This window comes from Pochonia chlamydosporia, assembly GCF_001653235.2.
Source record: "Pochonia chlamydosporia 170 chromosome Unknown PCv3seq00018, whole genome shotgun sequence".
In the NCBI taxonomy this organism is placed as follows: domain Eukaryota; kingdom Fungi; phylum Ascomycota; class Sordariomycetes; order Hypocreales; family Clavicipitaceae; genus Pochonia; species Pochonia chlamydosporia.
The window spans coordinates 117,383-143,712 of record NW_019154053.1 but is presented as its reverse complement, the minus strand read 5'-3'; the positions used below and the strand labels follow the sequence as shown (position 1 = coordinate 143,712).

At 49.2% G+C, this 26,330-nt stretch overlaps 4 protein-coding genes across 4 annotated transcripts; 1 reads left to right on the top strand and 3 right to left on the bottom strand.

The window, feature by feature from the left end:
• Positions 1 to 1,455: 1,455 nt before the first annotated feature.
• On the top strand, positions 1,456 to 4,515 carry VFPPC_11413 (hypothetical protein; the record flags this gene model as incomplete). The annotated part of the gene is made up of 1 exon (XM_018289610.1): positions 1,456 to 4,515. The coding sequence occupies one exon, from the start codon at positions 1,456 to 1,458 to the stop codon at positions 4,513 to 4,515; it is 3,060 nt and encodes a 1,019-aa protein (XP_018135932.1).
• Positions 4,516 to 5,736: 1,221 nt separating this feature from the next.
• Positions 5,737 to 8,664, bottom strand: VFPPC_11412 (hypothetical protein; the record flags this gene model as incomplete). The annotated part of the gene is made up of 1 exon (XM_018289609.1): positions 5,737 to 8,664. One exon carries the CDS (start codon positions 8,662 to 8,664, stop codon positions 5,737 to 5,739), a length of 2,928 nt encoding a protein of 975 aa, XP_018135931.1.
• A 3,763-nt stretch (positions 8,665 to 12,427) lies between these two features.
• VFPPC_11411 (hypothetical protein) lies at positions 12,428 to 13,993 on the bottom strand (the record flags this gene model as incomplete). The annotated part of the gene is made up of 4 exons (XM_018289608.1): positions 12,428 to 12,556; positions 12,627 to 12,959; positions 13,014 to 13,309; positions 13,363 to 13,993. The coding sequence occupies 4 exons, from the start codon at positions 13,991 to 13,993 to the stop codon at positions 12,428 to 12,430; spliced, it is 1,389 nt and encodes a 462-aa protein (XP_018135930.1).
• A 4,561-nt stretch (positions 13,994 to 18,554) lies between these two features.
• On the bottom strand, positions 18,555 to 20,510 carry VFPPC_11408 (hypothetical protein; the record flags this gene model as incomplete). The annotated part of the gene is made up of 1 exon (XM_018289607.2): positions 18,555 to 20,510. The coding sequence occupies one exon, from the start codon at positions 20,508 to 20,510 to the stop codon at positions 18,555 to 18,557; it is 1,956 nt and encodes a 651-aa protein (XP_018135928.2).
• Between the last annotated feature and the right edge of the window lie 5,820 nt (positions 20,511 to 26,330).

Below are 26,330 nucleotides of genomic sequence, written 5' to 3'. Positions count from 1 at the left end.
CATAGTGCAGAATGCCCTAGCCTCGGGCCGCTGCAGGCCCTTTAGGCTGTTAATTCGGAAGGCCGAGCGGCCCTTGTGGCTACTAATACTAACTTATTGTATAGCAGCTTAGTCAGAATATTCGATAAGCACCTATGTAGCTTATAGCAAGCCATACTTATTAAGTCCACTAGTGTCAATTTGCTCTCTGTTCTCTGAGTCTGGACTCTCGTAGGCTATTTCTACCCCTTCAGCTAAGAGCGCAAATAAGACATTCCTACTCGCTGACATTGATTTGCACGCAGCGCAATCTTCGATCTCTGTGGGGGGCGAGATTGGACAAGATTTGGCTGTATTGGGATCCTTTTGGGAGTATGTCTTTGCGTGCAACTCTCCACCGTAACTACTGAAAACCATGTTCGGAGTGAATTTGGAAGCTACCAATGCAGATAAGCAGCTTCGGCATGGCAAATTGTCAGAAATACGGTGCACTACAGTATCACAGAGATCTATCTTCAAAAGTAATTGAGTTGATTATTCTTGTTCTCTCTTTTTCTCAAAGAATGAACAGCTGGTTTCTCTTATACTGAACTGACCTCCGTTCTGTGACGGAGCGCCACAAGCCACAATCTGACACAAAATTTAGAAATGAGCTAACGCTAAGGTCGGCACTATGGTGAACTGCGTATAGATCGCAGTAGGTCATGGTTAGCGTGTCGTTCCCAGGAGGGTTAGTTTCACGGCATAACCCATCGCGATGGAGAGAGGAAACTTCAGGACTGGGATCTAACCCTTGGACTAAGGCTTATGCCGAAGATCTGCAGCTAGAAGTAACCCTAGGGTTAGATTTCTATTCGACGAATTCGAGACCAACCTTAAGTAACTCAAGCGAAACCTTCTGCACTTCAGCTCAGCGATAATATCGCACAACTCGAGAAGTTGGTTCACTGGGATAAGCCGCAAAATGAAAAACTAATACATTACGTAGTATAATACGAGAGGCAACCTAGGGATCCTATGATCTACCTATGCCACGGCAGTTATGTCCATCGAACGACGTACTGACGTATATCGTCATCATGCTCTCATCACGAATAGTAGCGCTGTAGCTAGCGCGCCCTCATGCAGTGTTGTACATAATACGAGCGCCTCGACGCAAAGGGAGGGTGAAGATAGAGTTTTAAGCTGCCTGTAGATTCCCACGGGCTTCAGGCGGCACCTCCGATTGCTCTGATCTAATTAACTTCTCCCTATCTTTATCACATGCAGTGGATCATTTCGCAAGGTGTCAATGCGTGTCGTCTCATAGCACACCGGATTTCTAGCCTGTGATACTGATCTTACAAGGTATTTAAAGTCCGAAGCATTCCATTTCAAGAACTGACACTAATAGGGTCAATCTAGATGGTTTAGCGGCCGCGATACCTTCAAAACATCAACTGCGTTGCCTTGGGTTATAAATAGATACAAGACACCATGGAGGTGGAGAAGCCCAGTAAACTGATCAGCCGCATTCTTGTCTCCCGGTCCACGGTGCATCTTGGGGAGTCGTTTCAAATCTCGGTGAGGACCGCTGGAAAGAAGAAAAGTAGCATCCATGTCGCCATCAACGGAACTCTTGGCAAAGAGCAATATCTCCAGCTTACAGGAAAGCCCGGAAAACGAAAGATATTTGTGACGGCTTTTGCGGACAACAAACGTTGCGAGTCCCGGGAGGTTGTGATAGAGGCAATCCAACGTTCTGATTGCGACAAGTTTCCAGAGATTGAGGTCTCGAAAGGCCATCATCAAAACCATGACGTCGTATTCAGAGTGTCGAATGGCAAGGAGGTTGCACCAGACCCTGGAACTCGATATCTGTGGGACTTTGGACGTGGTCAGAAGGGAGTTTCGGCTGAGCCTGTTCTGACACATTCTTTTGAAGACAGTCTTGATCCAGACTCCCCGTATACCACGTTCCATGTTATGCTTACTGTTGTCGGTCGCAATGAGACGAAAATCACCGCAGCGCGAAGCTTCACCATGTGGAACAGCTACGTTGTTGACAAGCTTCGCGGACTCCTTAAGCCGAAGTTGACTTACGAGTTCCGGGCCCTGCGGGACCAGAAAATGCTGACCGCTGCATTCACGGTCCACAATGTGGAGGACGAGCCTCTTGAATTCGATACCCAAAACCTGGAATATCTTCGCGACGACCCCGAGGCCGTCAATCCTATCAGCAGAGCGACCAAAGTCGACTTTGTGATAATTGCTAAATCAGCGAACACCTACGACTGCAGCATCCTGCATGCAGACCTCCCTGCGGGATGTTTTGGGTACGCTGTGCACCTTACCGGCCATACCCGATCCAAAAAGGTCGTCCGCGCGAGTGCTTACTTCGAGTATTGTGACAACAACCGAGCCCTGAGAGTGATCCGTGATCCGAAAGCCATCCGTGTATTCAATGACCTCCGTAATGACTCATGTTGTCGCAGAAGAATTGACTCCTTCACAAGGGTTGAGGTTGAGGAACACCTGCGGCGGGCTACTAATGAAATATCACTCGACACGATCGACCTGGTCCGAGGTGTATTGGATCAGAGGACTCTCGCCATGAACGGCGGCCGCAGTGGCGTGGAGGACTTCGTTGGGCGGGAGTGCGTTCCCGACGAAGAGCCTCCGGTTGACGGGATTGTATGCCAGCTGACGGAAGAATGGGCATGGGTGGTCGTTCCTGGTCGTATCATCAATGCTCAGAAGGGAGACACGATCCTCTCCCCCGGTGGGAACAGCGCCATAGGCGGCCTCCTGAAGCAAGTCACTCCGCCGCAGATGTACTCCCATAATGGCATCATGACTCAGAACTTCTACACAATTCGTCATTCTACCGGCTCTACTGCCTGGCTTAAGGATCACCTTGCCGGCAGTTTCCTTGGAAACAAAGGCACTGATGGTATCGAGCCGGATGCCCTAAAATATTTGTGGCCCGGCACTGTCGATCAATCCGTGGAGGAAGCATTCAACGGGTCTCGCTTTCCAGATCCAGAAGGCAGGACTGACGAGTATGGTCAGATTAAAACCTATCGCATCGCCGATTTCAGCGCGGAGCCCTCCATCAACGCGAATGCCGAATTCATTGACCCTTTGGTGGTGAAACCGCATCCCTACGACGAAGCGCTTCATCCAGAGGTCCGGACTATTTTACACAAAGTCGCTGAAGCTGCTAAAAGCATTCGCGGTCACTACCGCTTTTTCTGCTATACGGATGGACATATATCTGATCCGGCCTTCGGGGCAGCCTACCGCGCTCCCGACCGAGGCCCTACTTGGTGGGCTTCGAATACCCTGCCCACAGTCTGTGCATCCTTTGTCTGGGCCGCAATGCGTGCAGTTAAAGACCCACAGGTCCGATTGGAAGGTCGGAACACTTTCACTGTACCGGGGGATCTCGAGGACAGTGATATACAGAGCGGTGCGCAGGTCGACACACAGACCGTGGATGGTCTGTACCATTACACGGCTGAAGAGCGCACTACAGCAGCGAACTGGCTCTACAAGTACTTCTACGATCTTGCCGAGGCCAACTTTCCCGACTGGATCCCCAACTGGCTCGCCGGAGACGCACCGGACGATGTTGCCAACCAGGTATGTAACACGTTCGCTTTCGATTGGAGCGGCAAAGACGAGGCTGGAAACCACGCCAAGGACTCCGATCGTTGGAAAGAGCCTGGGGATGGCCGAGCTGTCTCCCCTAATGATATCAAAAACTGGGATGCACCCACACATAGCGATGGCAACAGCAACGTCTTCCGGGGTGTTTATGGCCACTCAGAGAAGGTAATTTATCGTCCTGCACGCATCGAGTGGCGCAGGATCAACCGATGGGTCAAGACGAAAGCAAAGAGCTTCGCCAAGGGAGATGTCGCGTACAGGGGGAATGCCGTCGCTGGAGCGCTTGTGAAGGCCGGCGGCAAAACCACTGTCACTCAATTGGACGGCACCTTCAAATTGGAGTTGCCCAGCGGAAGTTATCACATCGAAGCCGGGAAGCCGATATCTGGCTTATACGCCGAAGGCTCCTCTGACGCGACTCTGCTGGAGGGCCAGACCGTCGACGTTCGTATCCTGTTATCAGATCCTCCAGAACTCTTCAGGCAAGTCGTCCTCCGGGGTACAATGCACCTGAAAGATGAAGAGAACTGGCCTGACTCAAATGAGTACGCTACACGAGTGATGTCGCCCAGATTCATCAACATCGGCCCATACGGCACGCATGCGGAGCTCGGTTGGAACGAGGGTATGGGCGGGGAGGTGCGCGCCGAGCTGTATCTCAACCTTGACTGGATCCCCGGGTCGTCCATCACGGTCACTTGGACGCTGAAGCTGTTCGAAGGGACGTCGGAGGCCACGGACGACCTAGACGGCGAGCTAAGCGGGAGCCTCTCCGTCGCGAAGGATGCAACTCAGGAGCTACCGGTCAAGGTCAAGAACACAGACGAGGGTGACGATGATTATGTCGATTTGAGACTATTTATCTCCAATAACCGTGCGCCATAGGGAATGATCAGTTTTGTTCCATTTATCTCGAACCTCCATTCCTCTCCCTATTCTTGGATTGGGGCTCTGCCCCAGGTGTCGCGTCCGAAGAGTTTGCTGTAATTATGGGTATGCGGCCTGTGGGGTTCGGGTGCTACAGTGGGGGGACAAAAGTGACGGTAATTCCGGAATTGCGGGCAACTTCGCCACTCGACGGCACAACTAGATGCCGCGTTTTGGGCCCAATTTTCCAGTAAATTATTAGCTACTAGAGGGTTAGCATTGGAATTGATTCCCCTATGAGGTTTAATGCTTAGTATTTTGTGTACCAGCCACCCGCGGCCACCACAGCTTGCATTCGTGCTGGCATTGTGGCTATTAGATTATTGAGCATCTCATCGTCTAAATTCTCCCATGCCTCAACTGCAGCTTCACAGAGCCTTTGTTTTGACGTATTATTCTTTGGCATATCTGAAAGCTCTGGATGAAGCCGCATAATATCATCTTTAACCACCTTCCATAGATTTTCAATGGAGTTTAGGTCGGGCGAATAAGGCGGCCATTCCACTGACTTCACTGACTTGACCCCGGTCTCTTCAATCCAACAACCAAGTCACGCCTTTACAATTCCGGCTGTGTGTGTGGAAGCATTATCCTGGGCGAATATAAAACCTGGTTCAGCAATTGTAGGAAGGTTTTCTTGCAGGCATTCCAAGATTTGTCGCGCTGTGACACCGCCGCGCTTAGAAGTTGGGTCTCCAAGCAAGGGTGCAAGTGTAACGGTGCAAGTGAGTACATTGACAACTGACTAGGCGACTACTACGAGTATCCAAAGCTAAAAAAGAAAGAGAAAACAGAACAAGAAAAGGAGAGCTCACGGAGCTCTTGAGCTCCTGAGCTCGACGCCGTCAATCTCGCTTGTTGATGGGTCCCGGCCCGGCAGGCCGGGACGGAGGCGAGAGTGCAAACCGAGCCACTTTTCGGGCTCAGCCCGTTACATATGGGACTTTCTGTTAAATTGAAAAGCCTACCATTATAGGGTTAGAACTACGGCGTTGATTAAGAATCCTAATACCATAGAGTCCCTGCTTCGGATTGGATTCGCCTAACGACTCCGCACCTTAGAAAAGTTCTAGTAATAAAACATAACTTGTGTTCAGCTACTCCGTATTTAGCACGTGAAATGCAACATATACTCATCCTTGTCAAAAGAATGAAACTTGCAGCATGCTTTCGCCTTCCTTAGAGTGAAACCGTAATCTCTACACTCTGGGATACGGTCCGTGAGTGGGAGTCTGTCGCTTGCAGGCGAATGTCTTGGCGGCCGGCTGCTTTGATTGCGACGCTGGCTGTGTTGCTGGTCCCGATTTGCTTTTCCCCAAGAAACCAGACAAGGGATTGGCCGGTAATAGGTTCCTGACTATCATCGAAGGCTGCACCATGGAGATATATAATGCACCCGGTACGGAACGTCTCGCAACATTGGGGGCTAAAAATTCGGACTGTGGGACCAGATCCAGGAGCGTCAAAGCCCGTGGAAACTGCGGACACTTGGTCGAAACCATCGGAAATTCTGACCCGTATCCGACCTTTGTTTTGAGTTGCGATTGAGAAATACGAGTTGGGCAGGGTAGCTGTGTCGTTGTTCGGGCCGAAGTATCGCGGTACCCAGTGGTTACCGCCATCGTTCGAGTAATCGAGCTTGACGGTGAGAGGGAAGCCCTCAGGGTGGTTCGCTTGCCAACGCACGGTCCAATTTGAAGGTTTCTCGGCTGAATCAGGTTTCACCAGCACATCATGTAATGTAGGTGGTATCCCGGCACGGACCCGTCGAGCTACCGGTGTATCGGCTTTGTGGATTTCAACGGCACCCACTTTCGGCCAATTCGATACTGCAATCACTGCTTCCAAGTTTATTATATACCCTGCCATATTCACGTCGTTGCGGACTAGTATCGGAGAGGATGTGTAAAGCGTATTGGAGTCTCGATCCTGGACGATTATGTGGTACGCTGATGGCTTTCCTTCGAGAGGCTTTCGGCCTGATACAGGGGCCACTTTCGTGATTTTGATTCCACCTTCAGTTATGACTACCGCGTGAACCACAACTCCTGTAACATCTGCCAGGTTTTCGACCACAGTGGGAAATTCAGTCTTAGGTCCCAGGGGAGAAGTGGTAGGGGTCAGCGCGGATGACGCACTCAGCCTGGATAACGTCGCTTGCCAACCACGCACTGAGACCCAGTGATCCAGATCGCCACCTCCAGCTTGGCCGCCATAGCTCATGAAATCAAAAAACGGCGTGGAATCTCTAGGGTAAAGTACTCGCATAGTACGACGGTCCACCCCGACCCCCTGAATGAAGCCTTGTTGGTCCGGTGGCCAGTCTTCAGGGTTTTTTGCACCACCCGTACCACTGGCATGCTTCCGACCCAGCATATGACCGATCTCGTGAGCTGCAGACGTCAGGGGCCTATCGGAGTCCCTGAAAATTGCAACTGTTAAGCTATCGCAGTCCCAGAAGGGACCAGTGCACTCTGTTGATGTCAACCCCCTAATTCTTTCTCCCGCTGCAGCGGCGTAGATGCCGACTATCAGGCGGCCACCGGTGGTGTCAATATATCCTGAGTCATCTACGAAATCTCGGAGGTAATCAGTAACCAACGCAGCCCGGCTACTGCTGTCCAAGGAACAGGTGCTCAGCCCAAGAAAACCACATGATTCGGTATTTTGGTTGAATATGTGATCTATCGAAATTGTTGCCATCAAACTTACGGCGAATTGGTTATCTGCAATAGGGAGCAGGTTTCGGCAGTCTTCGAGAACGTCACCTGGGTCTCTGACTTCACCCCCGTTAATCGAACTGATTGACAGTTTGATAGCGGCGACGCGGACGTCGCGGGTACGAGTGAATGCGATATCGGTTAAAACAAACGTGTCATTTTGCGATACAGAGTCAAAGTTATCAAGCTCGGGCCCGAATCCTATATCCGGTTGAACCTCCGCCCGAAGTGTGATTGTCCCTTGTGTCCATTCCGGTGGAAGTTGGAAAACCGCGCCAGACCCCGGATCTGATCTCATTGCCACCGAGACGTTATTGCCACCCCGTTCAATTGCGACTGAAACAGCCCCCTGGGGAGAAATTGGACCTCCGGGCAATGTCGCGCCGTTGCGTGATCCATGCAAATAGCAGCTGTATCTTGGCAAGTCTGTGCTTCTTGGTGGAGTGCGAAGGCTGCAAAACACCCTAACGATCGTACGGCTCCCGGCAGCGAGGCGAACACCGTTGTAACGCACCGGCGCCGTTGACAGTGGATCTGGCTTTTCCGGGAGATCGAAGACCTGTATGCCTTGGGTAACTTCAATCCCAACAATCTGGACGTCGTAAGGGTCCAGGATTGTGACGAGGAGAGTGATGGTGTGACTGACCAACCCGGCCGAGGGTACCAGGGGTGTTGCTGTCAACACTAGTTGCCTGTTTTGGGCAGGAATCGCATCTCTACTTGCTGTAACTCTTAAGCTGAACGATGATGCAACGACTGGATTTGGAGTGAGACTGCTTATGACCACACCGGTTGGAACAGAGGAGGCAGTCAATGAGATCCCTCCAGTAGAACCGTGGATTCGGATAACATTCACGGTTGCCTGTGCTGTTGTAGTTTTGGAAACTCTCAGGATCTCGGCACCGGTGTAGATGAGATGAAAGTCCGGCGTCTGGGGGACCGTAGTATCGTCGAAAATCAAATTGTCGATTCCGTCAAAGTCACCCCGATAACCTGAAACCTTGAATGAAGCAATGACAGCACCTGCCGGGGAAAAAAACTCGCCGAATGCATAGTGGGAGCCCTTGGGAATGTCGATATATGTGCTTCCCAAAGCATTTCCATGTGTGTCATAGGCCGTCAGAGTTGCGGCTCCACCAACATTGAAATGAGTACCGGGAGATACTGCAATGTATGAATGATTCGGGCTCACGAACCGAAAACTGAGTACGGCTTTCGGGAACTCGATAGGTCCGGAAAACTCGGTAGCATAAAGTGCATTGCCGGGAGAGGGTGTATATGGATCTCGTATAATTTGAGCCCGCTCGATGATAATGCCACGTGGTTCATACTGATCTGTCACGATCGTACCGGCTAGCAAGTCATCGAAGTTGATCCGAGTTGACATTGAAATTGAGAGTTGGCAGGACACCAATGTCTTCGTTGAAAAGGTTGGATTTGCTGTCTCGAAGACACGTTAAAATGGTGATAATGATAGACAACTAGACGTGTAACAGCACCGTGACGGGCATAAAACTTGACTAAACGCAGTGCAAGACCACCAATTAGTCAATAGATGATGCAAAACCGGAGCGTAATCAACCGATGTGATGTAATAGTCAGGAGCTAGCGCCCGCTTATATACTTCGCGGAGCCTACAGGCCACATGGTCAAGTTCCTCACGGTATTAGCGCTGCCAACAGCGCAGGCCGCGATTTCCAGCAGCGTGGCTTTGGTCCCTAAGAAGCTGCCGGCGCCTGCGAGTGATCTCACTTGTCCACGACACATCCAACCTCCGTCTAGTTCACAGCAGAAACGACGGGTTGGCAGTTCCCGGAGACAAGTTCCATGGTAGGTAAGCCATCTCGACCTCGTATAAGATGGTCCTACAAACTGACGGAAATTGCCGATTGGTCAGATAAAGATGTTCCATCGATTCACGGGTTCCGGATGCGTCTCACGGCTTCTCCATCCTTATGCGTGGGAAGCAGCTGCGATTCTCAGCCCTCTATGGTCAGGCGCGCAAGCAGATCGCCCTCACTAGCACCCAAATAGCCATACCAACCCTCACCGCCTTAATCAGGAATTATTAGGGTGCTACTAAGGTCGTGATTAAGAAGATGGCCATAACTAGTTTAGGCAAGTGGACAATGCTTTGCGACCCAATGGAGTCCTGAAAATGAAAAATGGCAACTTCTCACAAGAGACCAGTTTCGGGCAACCTAAATTAGTTGGGGATATTGTGTTATGAACTCTAATTAGTAGTTTAACTTGAAAAATATCTAACTAGTTAACTCTCTCTTGGATGTGATTCATGCATGTGCATACTATGTCACTCACGACGGTAGCTCGTGATGGACCATAGCCGGGGATGCATATCAGCCCCATCACATGTCAAGGGAGCGTTACAGCATCGAGCTTGCGGTTAAGTTTGCACAAGTTCCACTCGAGCAAAGGTGTTCTACACTAGATCGAACACGTGGCAGGTATGTAAATACGATGTCATGTAGCTTCTCCGACATATGCATCTTCAGCCCGAAGAAACTAAGAGGCCACTACGAAGGTGCCGACGTCCCGAGCTTCGCGCCTCCTCGATAATGCCAATTATCATACATGGCAACGATTATGCGATTCTCATGTGATTCTGTTGCGACAGGAATAGCTCAATATATGCACACCAATTCGAAAGGGAATCCCCGGTGTCCTTCCCCCCTTCCCCCACAGGGCTTCTCCTGGCTGCAAGATACAGTATTTGGTCGACCTTGTCATCTCGTTGGCCAGGGTGCCAAAGGAAACCGGGAGGCAAGTGCCAGCTCGAGCCATGGGGCTGACCAGTGAATCGTGTCGCTGCAGGGGCCCGGAGCGATCCGAACTTATTTTAGGTAAGAATAGCCGGGTACCATCTCCCAAGCACATGCTACGACAGCCTCATTTTTGCATTCTCTCTGATGATATCCGACTACCTTCTGACATGACGCCGCCTTACCCGTTCAAATAGAACGTCGTCGTTCACATTGTCCAGCCTTCTAAGCTGTATTTCACAATGCTGATCAATGCGCGCCTACGTACTACATGCAAATCCCAGAGCATAATAACCCGATTCCACATCTCGCAGCCCATCGAATATGCAAGTGCTCTCAAAAAGTACTCCCGCTTCTCGAGGGCCAATCACTGAATGTAGGTTAAACTTTGTACGTACAATACACCCCTGAATTATTGTAGCTGCATTACTGAGCAGGGGGGCTTTTGGCCAATTAGGGGGTTTTTAACAGGGACATAGGTACTTCCTTTTGTATGGGATTAGCAGGCATAAGAGGTACTCATGTTTGTGGCGTAAGTATTTCACGTACTTAATACTCGTGCCACGCCCCACTTTATTTTGAGCTCGTAGAACTCGCACCACCTTAAGGTGGTGCTGGACACCCATCAGATCACCCAAATAACCACTTTTTTGCACTATCATTGAAAACCATGAAATTTTTCGGCCATCTTTGATCTTATGGTCTACAAAAATGGAAGGAAGGATTCAGGAAGCTCTGCAGTACTTTGTGTAAGGGGCACGGGGCTTATTCAGCCAGAAGCGTGCTTGGAAGCCAACAAATTGATTGCATTGAAGAGAAGAAGAACTGAAAGCTCTCTTCGAGAGCTGGCTGGCTAGTTACATACTTCTACGCTTAGGGGTTGAATGTGAGACCTTCATTTGGTGGCGTTATTAGCATCGGCATCAGCCGAGTGCACCTCAACGGCTCAGCCCGTTACAAGTAGGTTCACTCTATGGACTTCCTCCTGTAGTTACTCTGCCACACAACTTCCTCACATTCTATGAACTGGGTCGTAACTCATACAATATCTTCTTGTCTTAGCTGGCAGGGGAGGGAAGACCATAGCAGAGGCCACACTCACTGTTAGTCTTATCTGCTACAGCCCACATGCCGCCCACTTCTCCTCGCAAGGAGTTGGCGGCGCGTCGTCACAGTAACGTGGCGGATTCGGCTTATAACATATACCAACATGCCTATTGCAAGTAGGAGGACATACCGGGAGCGAAGGCGGGGGTGCTGGTGTGACTGGTGGAGTGACGATTACGGTGGGCGATAGGGAGCACTGTTGCAAAACCCCCGGTCGTTTCGTTTTAGGTTTAGGGTCTTACGTCCTTAGTCATCTGGGTACTTCGGGTCGCTATCAACGATGTACCACGGACTAGCAGCGGGCTCGCGCGGTGGCCTGCTGCCAGTCTAGTCGATCACTTGGCGCGTCAACTGTAAAATGGCGAACCATTTGCCGCTATAGAGATGATTTTCAGCACCATATCGCGAACTCGTTTCTCAACAATTCTCAATTGATCTTTCTATATAAAGTCAATGCAAGAATTTCGGTTTGCTATAGTCGCGATCTAAATGCACAATAGTGAAAGACGAGCTGCCGACAATGTTCACCTCGCGATGAGGATCACGATGGACGGACGGAGAATCACCGCACTAACCCCGCTTCTGATCAGCAGCGGACGAGCGCAGCAGCCTCCTGCTTAAACCGGTCTAGCGACATCATCCACCGTAAGGAAGGGCGATGTTGTTTTGTTCTCCTTAAAAGGCTCGGTCTGAAACAAGATTCCTCACCTCGTCTCCTTCAACTTGCTCTCATCTCTCGTCAAGCCAAATGGATCCTTCAAAGATCCCCTCTGGGCATATCTATTGCATCCAAGATGGAAAGAAGCACTATGAACTCTTCACCACCATTTATACAAGCGCCAACTATTGTGGTCGTTGCGGCTTGGCCAACCCCTTTCGGACCCAGCAACGAGCCAGGTCTAAAACTCCAGCACTTCCTGGCCCATATGATGAGGTGGTTGAAGTCGAGGACTCTCCGCCACGGCCAGTCAGCCCAGCAAGTCTACTACTACGTGACAGACCAAAACCAGTGAAAGATGAAGAAGAAGAGAATGAGGATAATTAAACCACCACATTCACGTGTCAAGTCGCTGAGTGAAATAAAACAGAACCCTGCTGGTCCGCCGCGGACCCTCTGATATGACATTGCCCTTTCGTGAAAGCCAAAAAACTAAGAAACGTAGGCTGAAGTACATCGAGCAATGTACCGTGCGCCAAGCAAAAGCGCCGCTAACCGAATTTGGCACCCTCGTCGTGGTTTTTGGGGTTTTGCAACAGTGACCCCTATAGCCTGCCATAGACGATGCTTGAGAGAGAAGGGCAACTAAATCCCCTCCTAGTCTCAATCGTCCTCCAGCGATTATCAGCAGCCCGACAGGCGGCATTGTGGTCGTCGACCTCTGATTGTACACACTTTTGCGCGACTCATTAGCACGAAAAGCTCAAAGCATCTAGTGAATACCTAGTTAAGGCAACTGCTTACATCACGTGGTTCTTCGTCGTCTCTTGGATCGCGTGGTGGCATTCTTCCCTTGAGGTGTCTATTGCGACAATCTGGCTTAATGAAGCAATTCGCGTTGCTTCGAGCTTCAACCTCAGCATTCGTGAATGTTCGGAAACAGACGGTAGCTGGGTTGCTCAAGTCAAGTTCCAATATTCCTTGTTGGAAAGAAAGTTCTGACCGCCTTCGCGTTGTGAATGGTGTATTGCTCTTGGAGGTTGGAAATCCTAGTAATGGCTTGAGACCGATGCGACGCCAAACATCGAAGAACAGTCGACCTGATCCAGTAAGCAGGAGGAGGTTATCCAGTTCACCCTGAAGTAAATAAGCTTAGCTCATACTGCGAAGGGTTGTACTGGTGTATATTACTTCTTTTCTACGTGCCTCGTCCTCGTAAGGAATGCATTTGTAACCACCGCATTTACAACCGTGGTAGATATAGCTCCACCCGTAGAGTGCCAGGCTATATCCTAGCGAGCGGTATTGCACACTATGTGTGGCCTCGTGCAAGATGATATACTTTGTGGTCTTCACGAAATCTGGGTCATCTCCAGAGCCCGCAAATGGCCAGGGCGTGTAAATATCGCGGTTAAAGGTTGTCCCAATAATACTATCAGATGTAAAGCCATCGGGTTTCCATGCGTTGTAGTAAACACGAAGTGGACCTATTGTGTAATTAGCAGACCGTTCCTCTAGATTGAGGGATGATGAAAAGTACCACTCGTAGCAATGTCGCCATGGAGTGGGAACAAGAAGAAGTTTTGGTCGTCCGTAATTGGTAATGATCCCGAATTCCCTGCGTGAAATTCGGAGGCAAAGTGGAGGAATACATTGAGAGTGCCAGATGCAGTGGACGCGCAAAGTCCATAAATCCCGCCTGGCAAGACAACCTGGGCGAGGGCTTTCAAAACGTCGCCAACCCATCCACGGGGAGCCAAGGAATGGCGAGTACTGAGCTCGTCCGCCTCCGTCCGGTTGAGAAGTCCTAGAGCGAATTTACTCATAGCAGGGACACCAATTTTCAAAGTCTTTGCCATTTCCTTGGACGAAACATTCATCTGCAGCAGTATGTGTGCCAGATTATGGTGGACCAGGTCGTTACTAATGTTTTGCATCGGTCGTTTGTCAGTAAGTGTCCATCTAGGCAGGAGATCCGACTCCAGACGGGTGAAGTTGCTGTGCAGAACGACCAATTTCCCATCTGGATGAAGCACTTCTGGTTCGTGAATTTCAAACGTCGCACCAATATCACTATCTGGCGTACACGCCGTAGTAGCGACTTGGCCGAAAATTAACTGGAGGACGATCACCAGAATAAATGACCGCTGAAACGGTTGAAGTGAAAACATGACTCCGAGAAGAGGTTCAGCGGAAAGCGTACTGCGAAATCTATGCACAAGATATATCTCTGAGGAAATGCTGATAGCAAATGTCGATAACCCGTTTTCGATTTGGATTGTGAATGTTCTGGATGTGAACGATTTGAAGCGGAGGTCGCTGTCTTTTTAAACTGAATAGTCGAATCCTGGTCTTCGAAATCGCCGCTGCATTTGTCTAATGGGGCCTGCCTCCGTACGGGACTCGGCGACAATCACATTGCGGCATGTTCAGCTTGAGTAAGATGTGCACGTAACTCAGACAGCCATATGAAATGCTCTGGAGTTTAGCCCAATCATCACGTTCCCAAGTGTGACTCACAAGCGAAGTTCCATCATACTGACATAATTCATGAACACTCACACAGGTCTTCTGCATTAGTCTGAACCTATTACGGCACTCGAATCTTTCCGGGTTTTGTTGAGTAGCGTATCTAAACGGTTCGGATAGTGTTCTCTTCGTATGTGAAGAAGAAAAGTGTCACGTTTTGGGAAATGTAAGCAATGCAACATGGATGTGCGTTGGCGCAGGTCAATGCGCCGGACAGCATCCGGAATGGATCGCTAATGCAAGAATGACACTAGCATGTTTCTAACTCAGCGCGGCTTGATCGCATGAAAAGCATTAATGTTGCCAGTCATGGGCTTGCAACTTGCGGGATAACTAGGGGCATCTGTTTTGAATGGCTTTACAGGCATTCAACAGCCTTGTATTGCTTGGCTATGAAGAAGGGTAGGTTCTCATATAGAGGCTAATATACATAGCTCAATTCAACTTATCACCTAGACACCGAATGTCAGCACCTGGGGATCCGTGGCAATTATCTACTTTTTATATGCAATTAGTGGGTCAGATCTGGACTCCCAAGAGTTAGGTGATGCGAGAATGACGCTGGCATATTTCTAACGGCAAGGCTTAATCTCATAAAAAGCATTATCTTCTTTCACATCTTAATTCTGGCCACTGTTAAAGTACGTGCTCCACAGCAAATTGAACATCTGAACGCTAAATTAGCCTTTACATTTGCTTACGAGCTGTCTACCAATTAATGGAAAATAGGTGCCTTCTGTCACGGGCTACGTCCGAGTCAACTCACAACGCTTATGGCTTTGACAAGATTGGTTTCTTCTGTTGGTATTCTTTTGAGCTGTCTTTCCAATTGTCACAGGCCAATTTGAAAGCATTGACCTGGGGTGTGGTGAGGTTTGCATCTGATTCGGCATAGAAGTGTATCCAACCATCTGGGCTGGCTCCTTATGACAGTCAGGAAGTCGACGCCAAATTGAGAACGGTCGTTGTCCAATAGTCGAAGTAACAAGCTGTCAATGCCATCGAAAGGTTAGGTATTTGGTCTTTGCTCCGCACGACGAATACATTACAATCACCATACATCACCGGGGAGCTCGTCTGACAACTCCGCACTCTCACCGTCAGAGGTTCGGGGTCGGAGTCACGCTGATCGCTCACGCAGAGCGCACTCTCTGTGTCTGCTGTATCATTCATTTCTTCTTCTAATATCCGCCTTGCTTTCCGCTGAGCTCGTTTTGCATCGCCTTCTTTCGCTTTGTATCTGGTCTTCCAGGCCCCTGTGGATTCTCCCATTTGTGCTTCAGTTTGCAGTGTTTCTGTATCTTCTGTACTTGCCGCGCTATATATGGACATTCGTGGCATTTAAGACCATCTTTCTTGGGCGGCGCTAGATGTGGAACGCAATCAATTGTCGGAGGAGGAAAACAAAATCCTTGTAGATCAGCTTGAATGCGCCTGGCATCGGGTAAATCTGCCGCTTTTCTGACAATGTTGCGCCGTTCCGTAGCCGTGATTTCCTGATGGCGCTTTACAAGGTGTGAAGATACTTCATTGACAAGAACAGCGAATGCACATTCGCGGCAAACAAGAGTTCTATGTACCTGTAGGAACGTAAACGGCCCGACGGCTATATCGCTCTCCATTCTTGCGACTGTGGGCGACTGTAGATCACCGACTATCCAGTCGCAGATGTAAAAGCCTATACACCTCGAGCTTTCCAGCACGCGAAATGCAAGTAAGTGTTACGTCAAAAACGGCTAAAGTATAGCGAGAGCATAAGCAAAGTCCAGAAACGGTTCGCTGTAAGTTAAAAAAATGGTAGTCATGTGGCAGTACAGAAATTGGAACTGTTCTTCTACGAGTATGCAGTTAACACAGTTAGCACCTTAAGAGATGAGTACCCCTGACAGTGAACTACCGAAATGACGGCTTTCTTTGGCTCACTATCGTTGGATAATTTTAGCGACTGTGGCAAAATATCATGAAGCTAGTTGGTCGAATTTAATCCAACTGTACAAGGATCAGAGAACAAATTTCAACTCCACATGGGTGTGCGAAACCCAACTCTAGCACCCTTGATCATGCTTAATTTCACCAAATTACAAATCCAACCGTAGTAGAGTTGGATTTGTCTGTACTCGTAGGGTCGAATAATCGAAGAATGTGGGCAATTCTTCGCTCGTCGCTCGCCGGGCTTACGAGATCTTGTTCAAGCCCATCAACACCTTTCCGCAGTAGTAGGTAGGGCTTTGCATCTGATCCATATCGCGGAACACTTACAAGAGCGGCGAGGAGGTGACGGTTTTTCTTCCTGAATGTCTCCTCCCAACCAGTCCGCTCCAGCCAAGGCCGTTGTTCAGCGAAGGATAGCGATGGGGTACCTGAATTGTCAATCCATGTTTCGGCCGCCCGCAACCCGCGGATGCGGTCCCTCTCGTTCTCTCGCTGTCGCACTGACTGATAATGATCCACTTCTTTTTTGTTGACTCGCTGGTTCCTAGCGGAGTCCGCTGCGTTGCTGTCATCCGCAACAATCCAATACTTTCGTCCTGGGCCTGTGATCCATATCTGTAGCCGCACGGATTCAACGAAATCTTCTTTTTGAGCAGCGAACTTCCTAGGGGCGGTAGCAGAAGAGCACGAATAGCCTTCAGGCCCCTTTGAGTAATGTCGTTTCGTGATAATCTGGAGACTAGTGGTTCGAAATTTGCACTGATTGCATGCGAAACCTTCGTGTATTCGCAATTATGAGTGCTGAGGAGAGCCGTCTTCGAGGGTAGTGATATCTTCGGGGTTTCGTAGTTTAAATGCTGCCAGCTGCTGTGTTAAACCTTTTCTCTGATCTGTGGAGATGCCATGAGAGTATTGCAAATGTGATGTCGCCCGCGAAGCTTTGATCGAGATGGCGCATCTGCATCTGTCGTGACAGCAAATAAGAGCAGCGGCATCATGGTCTATCCACAGCTTAAGGCTTGTAAACGGCTGGTCCTGGTCTCGGTCTCCCATAGTCGCCGAGCGTTAACGAGAAAACAGTTCTCTTGGGTGGAGGGATTATCTCTTGATGATATTTTCTCCGTTGTTTGTTGAGGTGTAGAAGTGCAGAAGTGCAGTAACAGAGAGATTGGAGGGAGCTCTTGTTGAAAACACCCTGTTGAAATGGCAGTAGGGAGTTTTCAAGTCATATGAAGGCGTGGATAAGGGGGGTTCAACAAGGTAATTTCATAAAATTACCTGAACAGGGGTCATTACTTGACGGGCCGTGCCACTGGCGCGGGAGTTGGAGTAAAAATACAACCTGGGGGTCAGGCAGCGCACGGACGAAAAATGGGTAGTTTACTAAATTACATTGTACCCTTTGCACAGTAGGGGTTTTAAGGGGGATGAAGGCGGCTCGTTTGGCTGGATGCAGCGTCGTTTGGGCGCCCCTTGCGGCAAAGCAGCTAGGCGCTTTGCACCTAGATAGCCATTAGCCGTGTAATTTTATGTATTAAATGGTTGCAAATACTGTGGCATACCTTCCATTTTCGGGTCATGAATGCATTGATTGTATTGTTTACTACGGGGATGGAGGGGCTGACTGATGTATCGCGAAGTAGAAATGAGGCGCGCTAAAACGTAACACTTTCGCAGTCAAAGGGATACCGTTGATGTATTTTTCCTGCCTACTGCACGCCGGCGTAGATTTGGATCAAAATAACTTATTTTCTGTGTTCTTTGGATATTTGGCTTTGCACCTGAAACGTATGCTGGGTGTTATGTGCGTTGCGGTTGCGTTGTCTTCGTCATGTTTTGGCCACTGGATCAGCCCGTTACATTAACGATGGTTTTGACGATGGTAGTTATCATCATTATATTAATAGAGATACAGTAATATTGACAGCATGGTTTTAAGAAAGTGTTGTCGCGGATGCCTGCGTCAGATTGGTACTTGGAATGGCGCGCTTCGCATAACAGCCATTGCATTTATACTGCTTCGTTTTGACAATCCCAAGATTTACTTGAAGCGACACAGCGTCGAATCATGAGCAACATCGAGCTCAATATTTCAGTGTATGTGGTCAATTAAATGAAGTATTAACTATTATTATAGGGAGACTAGAAGTGAAACGGCAGATGCTTGGACCGAAGCCCACCATTCTGGAGCATGTTCCCAACTGAAGGCCGACCATGAGCGAAGGGAAAAAGAAATACAGCTTGACATAAGTAATGACTATTTCGAGGAAATTAAAGAAGGTCTGGAAATGGTACAGAATAGCTGTGAATATAAAAGTCATCCGCCGTCCAGATATCATTGTCCAGCTCCAAGACATGCACAGGGGCCCGTCTCGAATCGAATCTCCACGGTCGCACAGCGACGGATTCCGTCTCAGAACCAGCCGATCCGTAGCTTCCCAGAGATTTCATGCCGAAGCAATACCCAGTTCTTGCCGAAAATACAAACAAGTAGTTCGAGTAGTCGTACGCTTCCGCATCGCTTGTCACAAGAATAAGCCGCCCACGTGCGGTGAACACTCCACCTTGAATATTGGCTAGAGGGATAGGTGTTGAGCCCAGGATAATATCGTCTTCTGGCTTCCTTGTCATGGTGTTGCGGTCATAAGCATAGAGAGTAGGGGTCTGGAGTGTATATATGTCAAAACGAGTCGTGTACAATCTTCCATTCAATGGATTGATGGCAGCGAAGGAGAGAACATTGTCTGAGATACCAATGGGAAGCCACTCTTCCCGGGTAAAATCGGCCCTGAATTTCCAGATGCCATGTGGGTATTGAATTGGGACATACAGCCATCCTTGATAATGTGATAATGCGCCGACATGCACATCCTCGCCGTTCATTGGCACTTTTATCGTTGCTACCACATCCCCGGCATTACTGACCTTCCGGACGGACTTGTTGTCTTTCGTGTTAGTTGACAGGTACCAGAAGTTGTTGTCAGTGGCTATGCCTTGGGCCTCATCTGAAAAGTCAGAGTTCTCAACCCCGTATGCAATGCCCACTTCCCTCCATTGACCAGGTTTAGGGTCGGTCATGCCTCCGACAAGGGTACCGACTGAAGCCCAGTTCCCGAAACCACTTGGGCCAACCTGCCAAGCTGATGTTCTGACTTTTGCATCGATACCAGTCATGAACACGTCGATCTTTCCGGGGCCGCGCCTGAGTGCACCGACGGGTGCCCCAGGAACTGTTGTTCCGCGACGTACCGACTCCCAGGCTGACCACTCCGGTGTGGCGTCCTTCTGGAAAGTGGTAATTATGGCGCCGGTCCTTGACGTGGCAAAGATATGGATGTCGTGAACTGACGGTACTACGGCTGACACGATTGTGTGCGGTGGAAAGTTCGCTGATGGAATAGATCTCCAACCGCCATATGTCGTTCTGCCAGGGCGATAGTAGCTCGTCCAAACCTTCTCGTCCAAACCGATAAGGAAAATATCGATCTGATTTTCCGCTCGTGAGACTGCCGTGATAGGAGTGCCAGGTACTGTTCGTCCACCGATGTGCACCCAGTCACGGAACTTGCTCAGGCCAGGCTCCCACGATGAAGAGTAGATAAGACCATCAGCTCCCGTGACGAACACATCAATCTTACCCTTGTCACGAGACACAGACCCAATGCGGGAGGCAGGCGATACTTTGAGTGTTCCAATCGGTGCCCAGCGAGTGGCTGCGAAGTCGCTGTGCTGGAACGAAGCGTGCCAAACTCTTTCGTCCAGGCCCGTGACAAACAAATCAATTTTGCCGTCCGAACGAGAAATAGATTCAATATGCGAGCCTGGCAACACCTCCGCATTAATGAAGAACCAACCATGCCATGTCGTGTCCCCTTGTGCCCACGAAGCCGAGTACACCCGACCATCGATACCGGCAACGAAGACGTCCAACTTATCCAACGACCTGGATACGACTGAAACAGAGGAACAGGGTGGAACTTCGATATCTGATGTCGAAGCAATGTGCCACCATCCGCGGAAGGATACATCTCTTGGTGTCCACGCAGCTGTGTAGACCTTCCCGTCGGACCCGACAGTGAAAACGTCTATTAAACCCGGGGCTCGGGAAACACTGGACACTTCACCAACACAGCCAGCACTGGGAACGTAGGCAGAGGCAAACAAAGTCAGGATGGTAAGAACAATAAGCACGGGAGAGAGGAGGCGGACTGCCATCTGGAATGGCATCATTGAGATACCGGACAGCATTTCCATCTAATATTGGACTAAAACTGCTTTGTAAGGTATGCAATAAAGGAGCTGCAAATTGTAGGAATTCTAGAAGTGCAACAATGGACAGGAAATTTAATCCATATATACTAAGGCCGACCTGAAAGGTCCTACCTTGCTTCTTCAGACTCAGTTCTCCCGTGGCCTTCGACTGCCAGCCAATGTTTACGTTGCTGTCGTGGTCCCCAACCGTCTGGCAGATAGGGGTGGTAACTTTCCGGTATCGCAATCGGACAGTGCACAGCAATGCTAAGATCTGTCTTTTTGGGTAGAAATTAAGTTTGAATTCATAAGAACGCATATTCAACATATCTACCGTGATAATGCGATGATCTATACGAGCCTTTAGCTAAAACCACGGCACCGTCTTCCTATCGTAACCGTTCAAGATGCGTAATGCTCAGGAGTACGCAGACCAGTTGACAGACGCAAAGTGCAGGAAAGCCGGCATGTGTGAGAAATGTATGCCCCAAGTCGGCATAGTCCGTCTCACATGGATTCTTTTCTTAATGATACTCAGCCGTATGACCTAAATAGACCTGTATTCGCTGATATGTGGTTAGGATATTCGCGTTGCATGACGGAGGAGAGATTAGCCTGGGAAATTTTAATTATATGACGTCCAGCCACCTGCAGTTGGAGATTAGGACTAAAGTGAATGACAGTTTTGTATAGCGATATCAGAATGCTCCAAAGTGAGGGACGTTTGGCGATGGAACCGTTTTTAGTAGAATTCGACTTCTGTCCAAATCTAGCTTTCGGCACGCACCAGCGCACAACCACTGCTGATCATGTGGTAAAGCTTACGCAAGTAGATACCCAACGCTATACTGTGCAACCAAAGTAATATTTTTATTTGTTTCATTCGATGCAGCCGTTTTATTCTTCGTTGAAGACAATTTTAGAGGTCAACGTCGGGCGGAATGGCTCGGGACAGTCAGGTCGGGACAGTCAAGTGACAAGGATTATTGCGCTAAGCAGGGTTTAAGAGACGCCAGTCCTGGCTAACGTCTGAATAGGAAATGGTACTGCAAGTCCCCTGCCAGGCGCGTTGCAACAAGACCTGCATCAGAGTCGCGTTCGTGACTTGAACAAGCTATGGAGATCAAGAATCACGTCCAAAGTGAAAGTAGACCTTTTGGTAGAGACAGAAGTTGGATGGGCAGGCGACATGCAGTCTTCCTCTTTAGGCAGCATGGTATCGATATGATGGAATGGTCAGGAGGAGTTCAACAGGGCAAGTGTCACAGCTGTAAGAAGCAAATGTTTATTTCCCACTGAAAATGGCGGTATTGGGATTGTTGAAAGCGACATGCAGCACAATCGTGCAGCCCAGCCCCTCAGACATGGGTACGGCCATGGGCAGGTTCAGCCGGTTATGGCCAAAATAGTTCCCAGGCGCCGGTACCTGTTTAATTGAATCGGGTGCACAATTACGCCAGTTTTGGCGCCAATTATTGAAGCAACCGCCGTCTGCCAGAGACGGCGATAATCATTACGGCCAGTTGGTAAGTTTACGGCCGAATGTGGCATTTTTAGCTTGACATTGTTTACACATTTAAACAAACAGTGGGACGCTCAGCGGCTTGCCCTTGGACAATGTCTTTGTGATCACTATAACGTACTCCACCAGCGAGCTGGACACATCAGTGAGCTGGACACCCAAAACAGCTCTATCCCCCATATCATGAAAAAGGCAACCGCAGCGCAAAGATTGCAATTAATCTTTATTGCTATCCTTCTCAATAGATGTTTCTACAGTGACAAGTGCGTGCATTATGACCAGGATTGCCGCATGTGCCACATCGCCGAATCTTGGTCTCATTCCTCGGCTTCCGACCTCCAGTTCGGCGAATATCTTGCTGTATCTGCTGCTCAACGTCCTTTTGATCCTGAAGAGCCTGTCCCTCGGCAATAGTCATGCTGCCACCTTGACGTAACCTTGTTTTTCTGGCCCCGCGCCTCTTGCTTATTGTCGCATTGACCTCTCGTAGCTGTTCATTCTCTGCCTTCAATAAAGCCATCTTGTGCATTATTCCGCATGCCCCCTTCGCAACTTGATCAATAGCTGCTAAAATAGATGTTGGCGAGCTTTCCTGATGACTATATTCTTTTAATATAATTGGTCGGCGAAGTTGCTTCGGCTGGATTGTTTGGCGTCTTCGGAACCCAAAGGCTAGGCAGCTCGGCGATGCCCTCCACAGGTGATGGCGTGCGTAACTTTACATCTAGCCGCGACAGAACACTTTCCGGATCAATTGGAACAAAACCCGCACCTCCGAATCCTCCCTTAACGTTTTTTTCTGTCATTGCAGCTTGAAATGCCGCAAAAAATGCGGGTAGGAAGTCGATCTTCGTAATATGCGTGATATGCGCTCTCATCAACCATTCAATTTCCTGACCATATGCCTTCTTCAACGGCCCAAAACAACCAACATCCAGTGGCTGAATATGAGATGAATGTGACGGCATACAGAGAGTGATAATATTACGGCCCTTGCAAAAAAGCTCAAATTCCGTCGAGTGGTGGCTTTCATGCCCATCCATGATCAGAAGACGATAAGTTCCACGCGTTCGTGCTTTAGTATGCTTTTCAAAGTGCTGGATCCATTCTACGCCTTTCTCATTTGTCGTCCAGCCGTTGTGAGTTGTGGCGATAACCCAATCCTTCGGTAGCGCGCTGTCTTCATACCAGTTGGACAGATGATATTGCCCCGAACGATGATAAATGGCGGGATAGCCTCACCTCGAGAATTAATAGATCGACGAAACCCATTCTTTTTCACCTGGCTGAGCTAAGGTTGGTTTCCCATACCTATCCGAGCTTGTGACAACCATGGTGGTTGAGATCATGCCCATCATAAAGCCAGTCTCATCAAAGTTGTGGAAGTCCTCCTCCAGTATGCCATATTTCGCGACTGTATTGCGCACAAGCTCAAATCAGGGTTGAATTAGCTTTGGATCCTCACATAAGGCACTCTTATAGTCATATCTACGCGCAAAACGCGTAGTAAGCTCCTTGTAGCGCTTAACAAAGTTTGAAGCCCATCGTGGTCCCACGGGAGGCGCGTCGCGATCGGCCAGCAGTCGATTCGCCATATCTTGCACACCACTAAGCCGGGGAGGAAATGAGCGCGAATCTAGGTCAAGAAAATATTCACCGATTGTTAATTCCTCTAGATTTGTAAGTTTTCGACAATTGGGCATAGTATCGCATCTCGCAGTAATACCATTGATCCGATCCTTAAGCGTGCTAAATGGAACCTCGTAGATCGCTGCAGCTGCTCGAATGCTTAGCTTAGGATTATGTTGTATAGCTTGGTAAGCTAAGATTATGTTTTTCTCTTTTTTTACAGAGTCCATGATTTTCCGTCGAGAAGTATGTAGTTAAAGAAGGATGGTTCCATTTGCCTTGCGGAGTGAGCGGCTCGCTATGTTGAGCGACCCGCTAAGCACCTACGTTAGTTATATATGCCAAAATTCTAAAATGATAAGCTTGAATTTGTGACGGGATTAGACGTTTTACGTCGCTGCCATGGACACGGCCTCTTTATCCCCTCTATTGATCGTTACCCGGTGTCTGACGAGCCTACGTGAGTTCACGGACAAGAGGTATTTCATCCACAAACCTTGTAACTGGGAACTCTCCACTGTAAACATTTCCCAGCCTTGGCGCTGTTAGCGGCTCGTTTGTGGATTAGAAGGGGCCACAACTACGGTCCACGACTCCACGCTCAAGATCCGACTATAACCTTAACAGCGCGATGGAAGACGTTCGGAGAGTTTAAGGTAGTGATTAGAATCAAGTGAGGCATCATGAATCTAACAGTGGACAGTAGGCGCATACACGCCGTCTTTTACGCCACTTACCACCTCTAAACCGGTTCATGGAGGTCTCCCGTGGAGTGGATTGCGACTCTGCAATGATTGAGCATTACATCAGCCTTGCCACCAACCACCCAGTTGGTAAACTTGCGGTGAATAAAGAAAAATTTACAAACCCTCCCATCACATGGGACGTCCCGACCCTCGCTCCCCAAGCCTGTCAGCCTTCGTCTGGCTGCAAGAGACTGTCAACAAAAAGAACGCGCTCTAATGCTAAGCCATTTAGTACCACTTATATTCGTTGACAGAGACACTATTGGATCGATATTTGTCAACTTGTCGGCCAGGGTACCAAGGGAAACCGGGAGGCAATGGTCAAGCCACGGGCTGACCATGGAGCTGGGTAGCCGCTAGAGGGCTCTCAGGTGATCCAACCTTATTCTGATTGAGAATGGCGCGAATATGCATGTGTAGCGTGGGCACCAATCACCTGGCAGATAGGGGTTCCTGACATGTTGTAAGGCTGAGACGTCCTCTCTTCTCTCAGCTCGGCATTGTGTATTGCATAGTTCACCATCTGCCGACTTCCCAACGCCCTGCTCTTATAATATATATTCGTACATGCGTAAACCGTGGAGGCTTACACCTGAGGTATCAGAGTACACTCTTCTAGACCCGGTTGAAGGAATCACATGTGATATCTCAATTTCGGCACTGGGGAAATACCCTTAACGCAGAGCCTACCTGGCATATTCCGTGTGGCTTTTGCAGCCGAGATATGTGGGGTATGTCGTATCGGATGATAGGCATTGAAGGATTCCTTGAAGGCTTGAAATCTCGGGCAATAAACGGAACAGGGGTTCAGGCCCCTTCTCGTATTCCTTCTAATAAGCATGATGTGTAACCTTATATTTACAACCGACTCTATTGATTCGCTCCCACTGCCCGGCCCGACCTCGGTCGGTTTCGATATATCGTCCTAGAATCGCCTTCGATCCCGATGCTGCCGTCGCCGCTGCGAAATCGTGCCACTTCTTGTTCTTGTGGCAGTTGGCATAATCGTTCACCACAATGCATGGCATTTCTCCTCATACCACAACTCTCTCCATCTCAAACGCAATAAAGCTTTCTTTTTGGTGATTCTATCCCGATACTCTCCTGACTACATCACTGTATCGCCCGATGCAGTTGCGCTAATATGGACAGCAGGTTCTTGCGCCTCGTCTTTCCTTCCCTGCTCTAACTGCCACCTCGCATGAAGTTGTTCTCTACGTCCCAGGTATCTTTCGTCGCATCCCAAATCATGGCAAGGCGAACTAAGAGTGTCGCCATACATTAGATGCATCCTTCCATGCCAATCTCTGTAAATGCACGTAGGTGAGACACGGTGCATATGACGATCCATATAGCTTATCCTCAGCTGTCCCAGGATAACCTGGATTTGGTCTGATGCCTCCCCTCTTTTGATTGGAGCCGTCTGAGATAACGAGCGATCCTGTCTCTGACCAAAGCGGCGCCGTTGTCCGTGTCGAACATCGACGAAAAGCTTCGGACATTTTGTCGTGTTTGCTTAGATTGTCTTCTACCGTATGCGTGCGTATAGACTAATCGGGTTATTTTCTGTATTGAGCAGCCGTCTTACCTATGACCACATCTCCTAGCATAATCTCGTCTTGGCCATAGGACGGAACGTCGCCACATATCCCCGCTAGAAGCGCTAGCTGTAGAGCTCCGTATCTCGACCACGTGCTGGCCGCTGCCGCAACTGTGTTGGCCTTGCCCATTTCAGATAAGAGATCTCGGACGACATTCCCTGAAACGAGGTACCCTCAACTGCCGGTATAGTGGCGTTCCGCGGTCAAACAGAGTACGGACGCCTTGGTCCTACGGTATGTGGCAAATTGCGGTTAGCGCCGCCGTGGCTGCATGCAAATTGACGTTCTCGTATCGGAA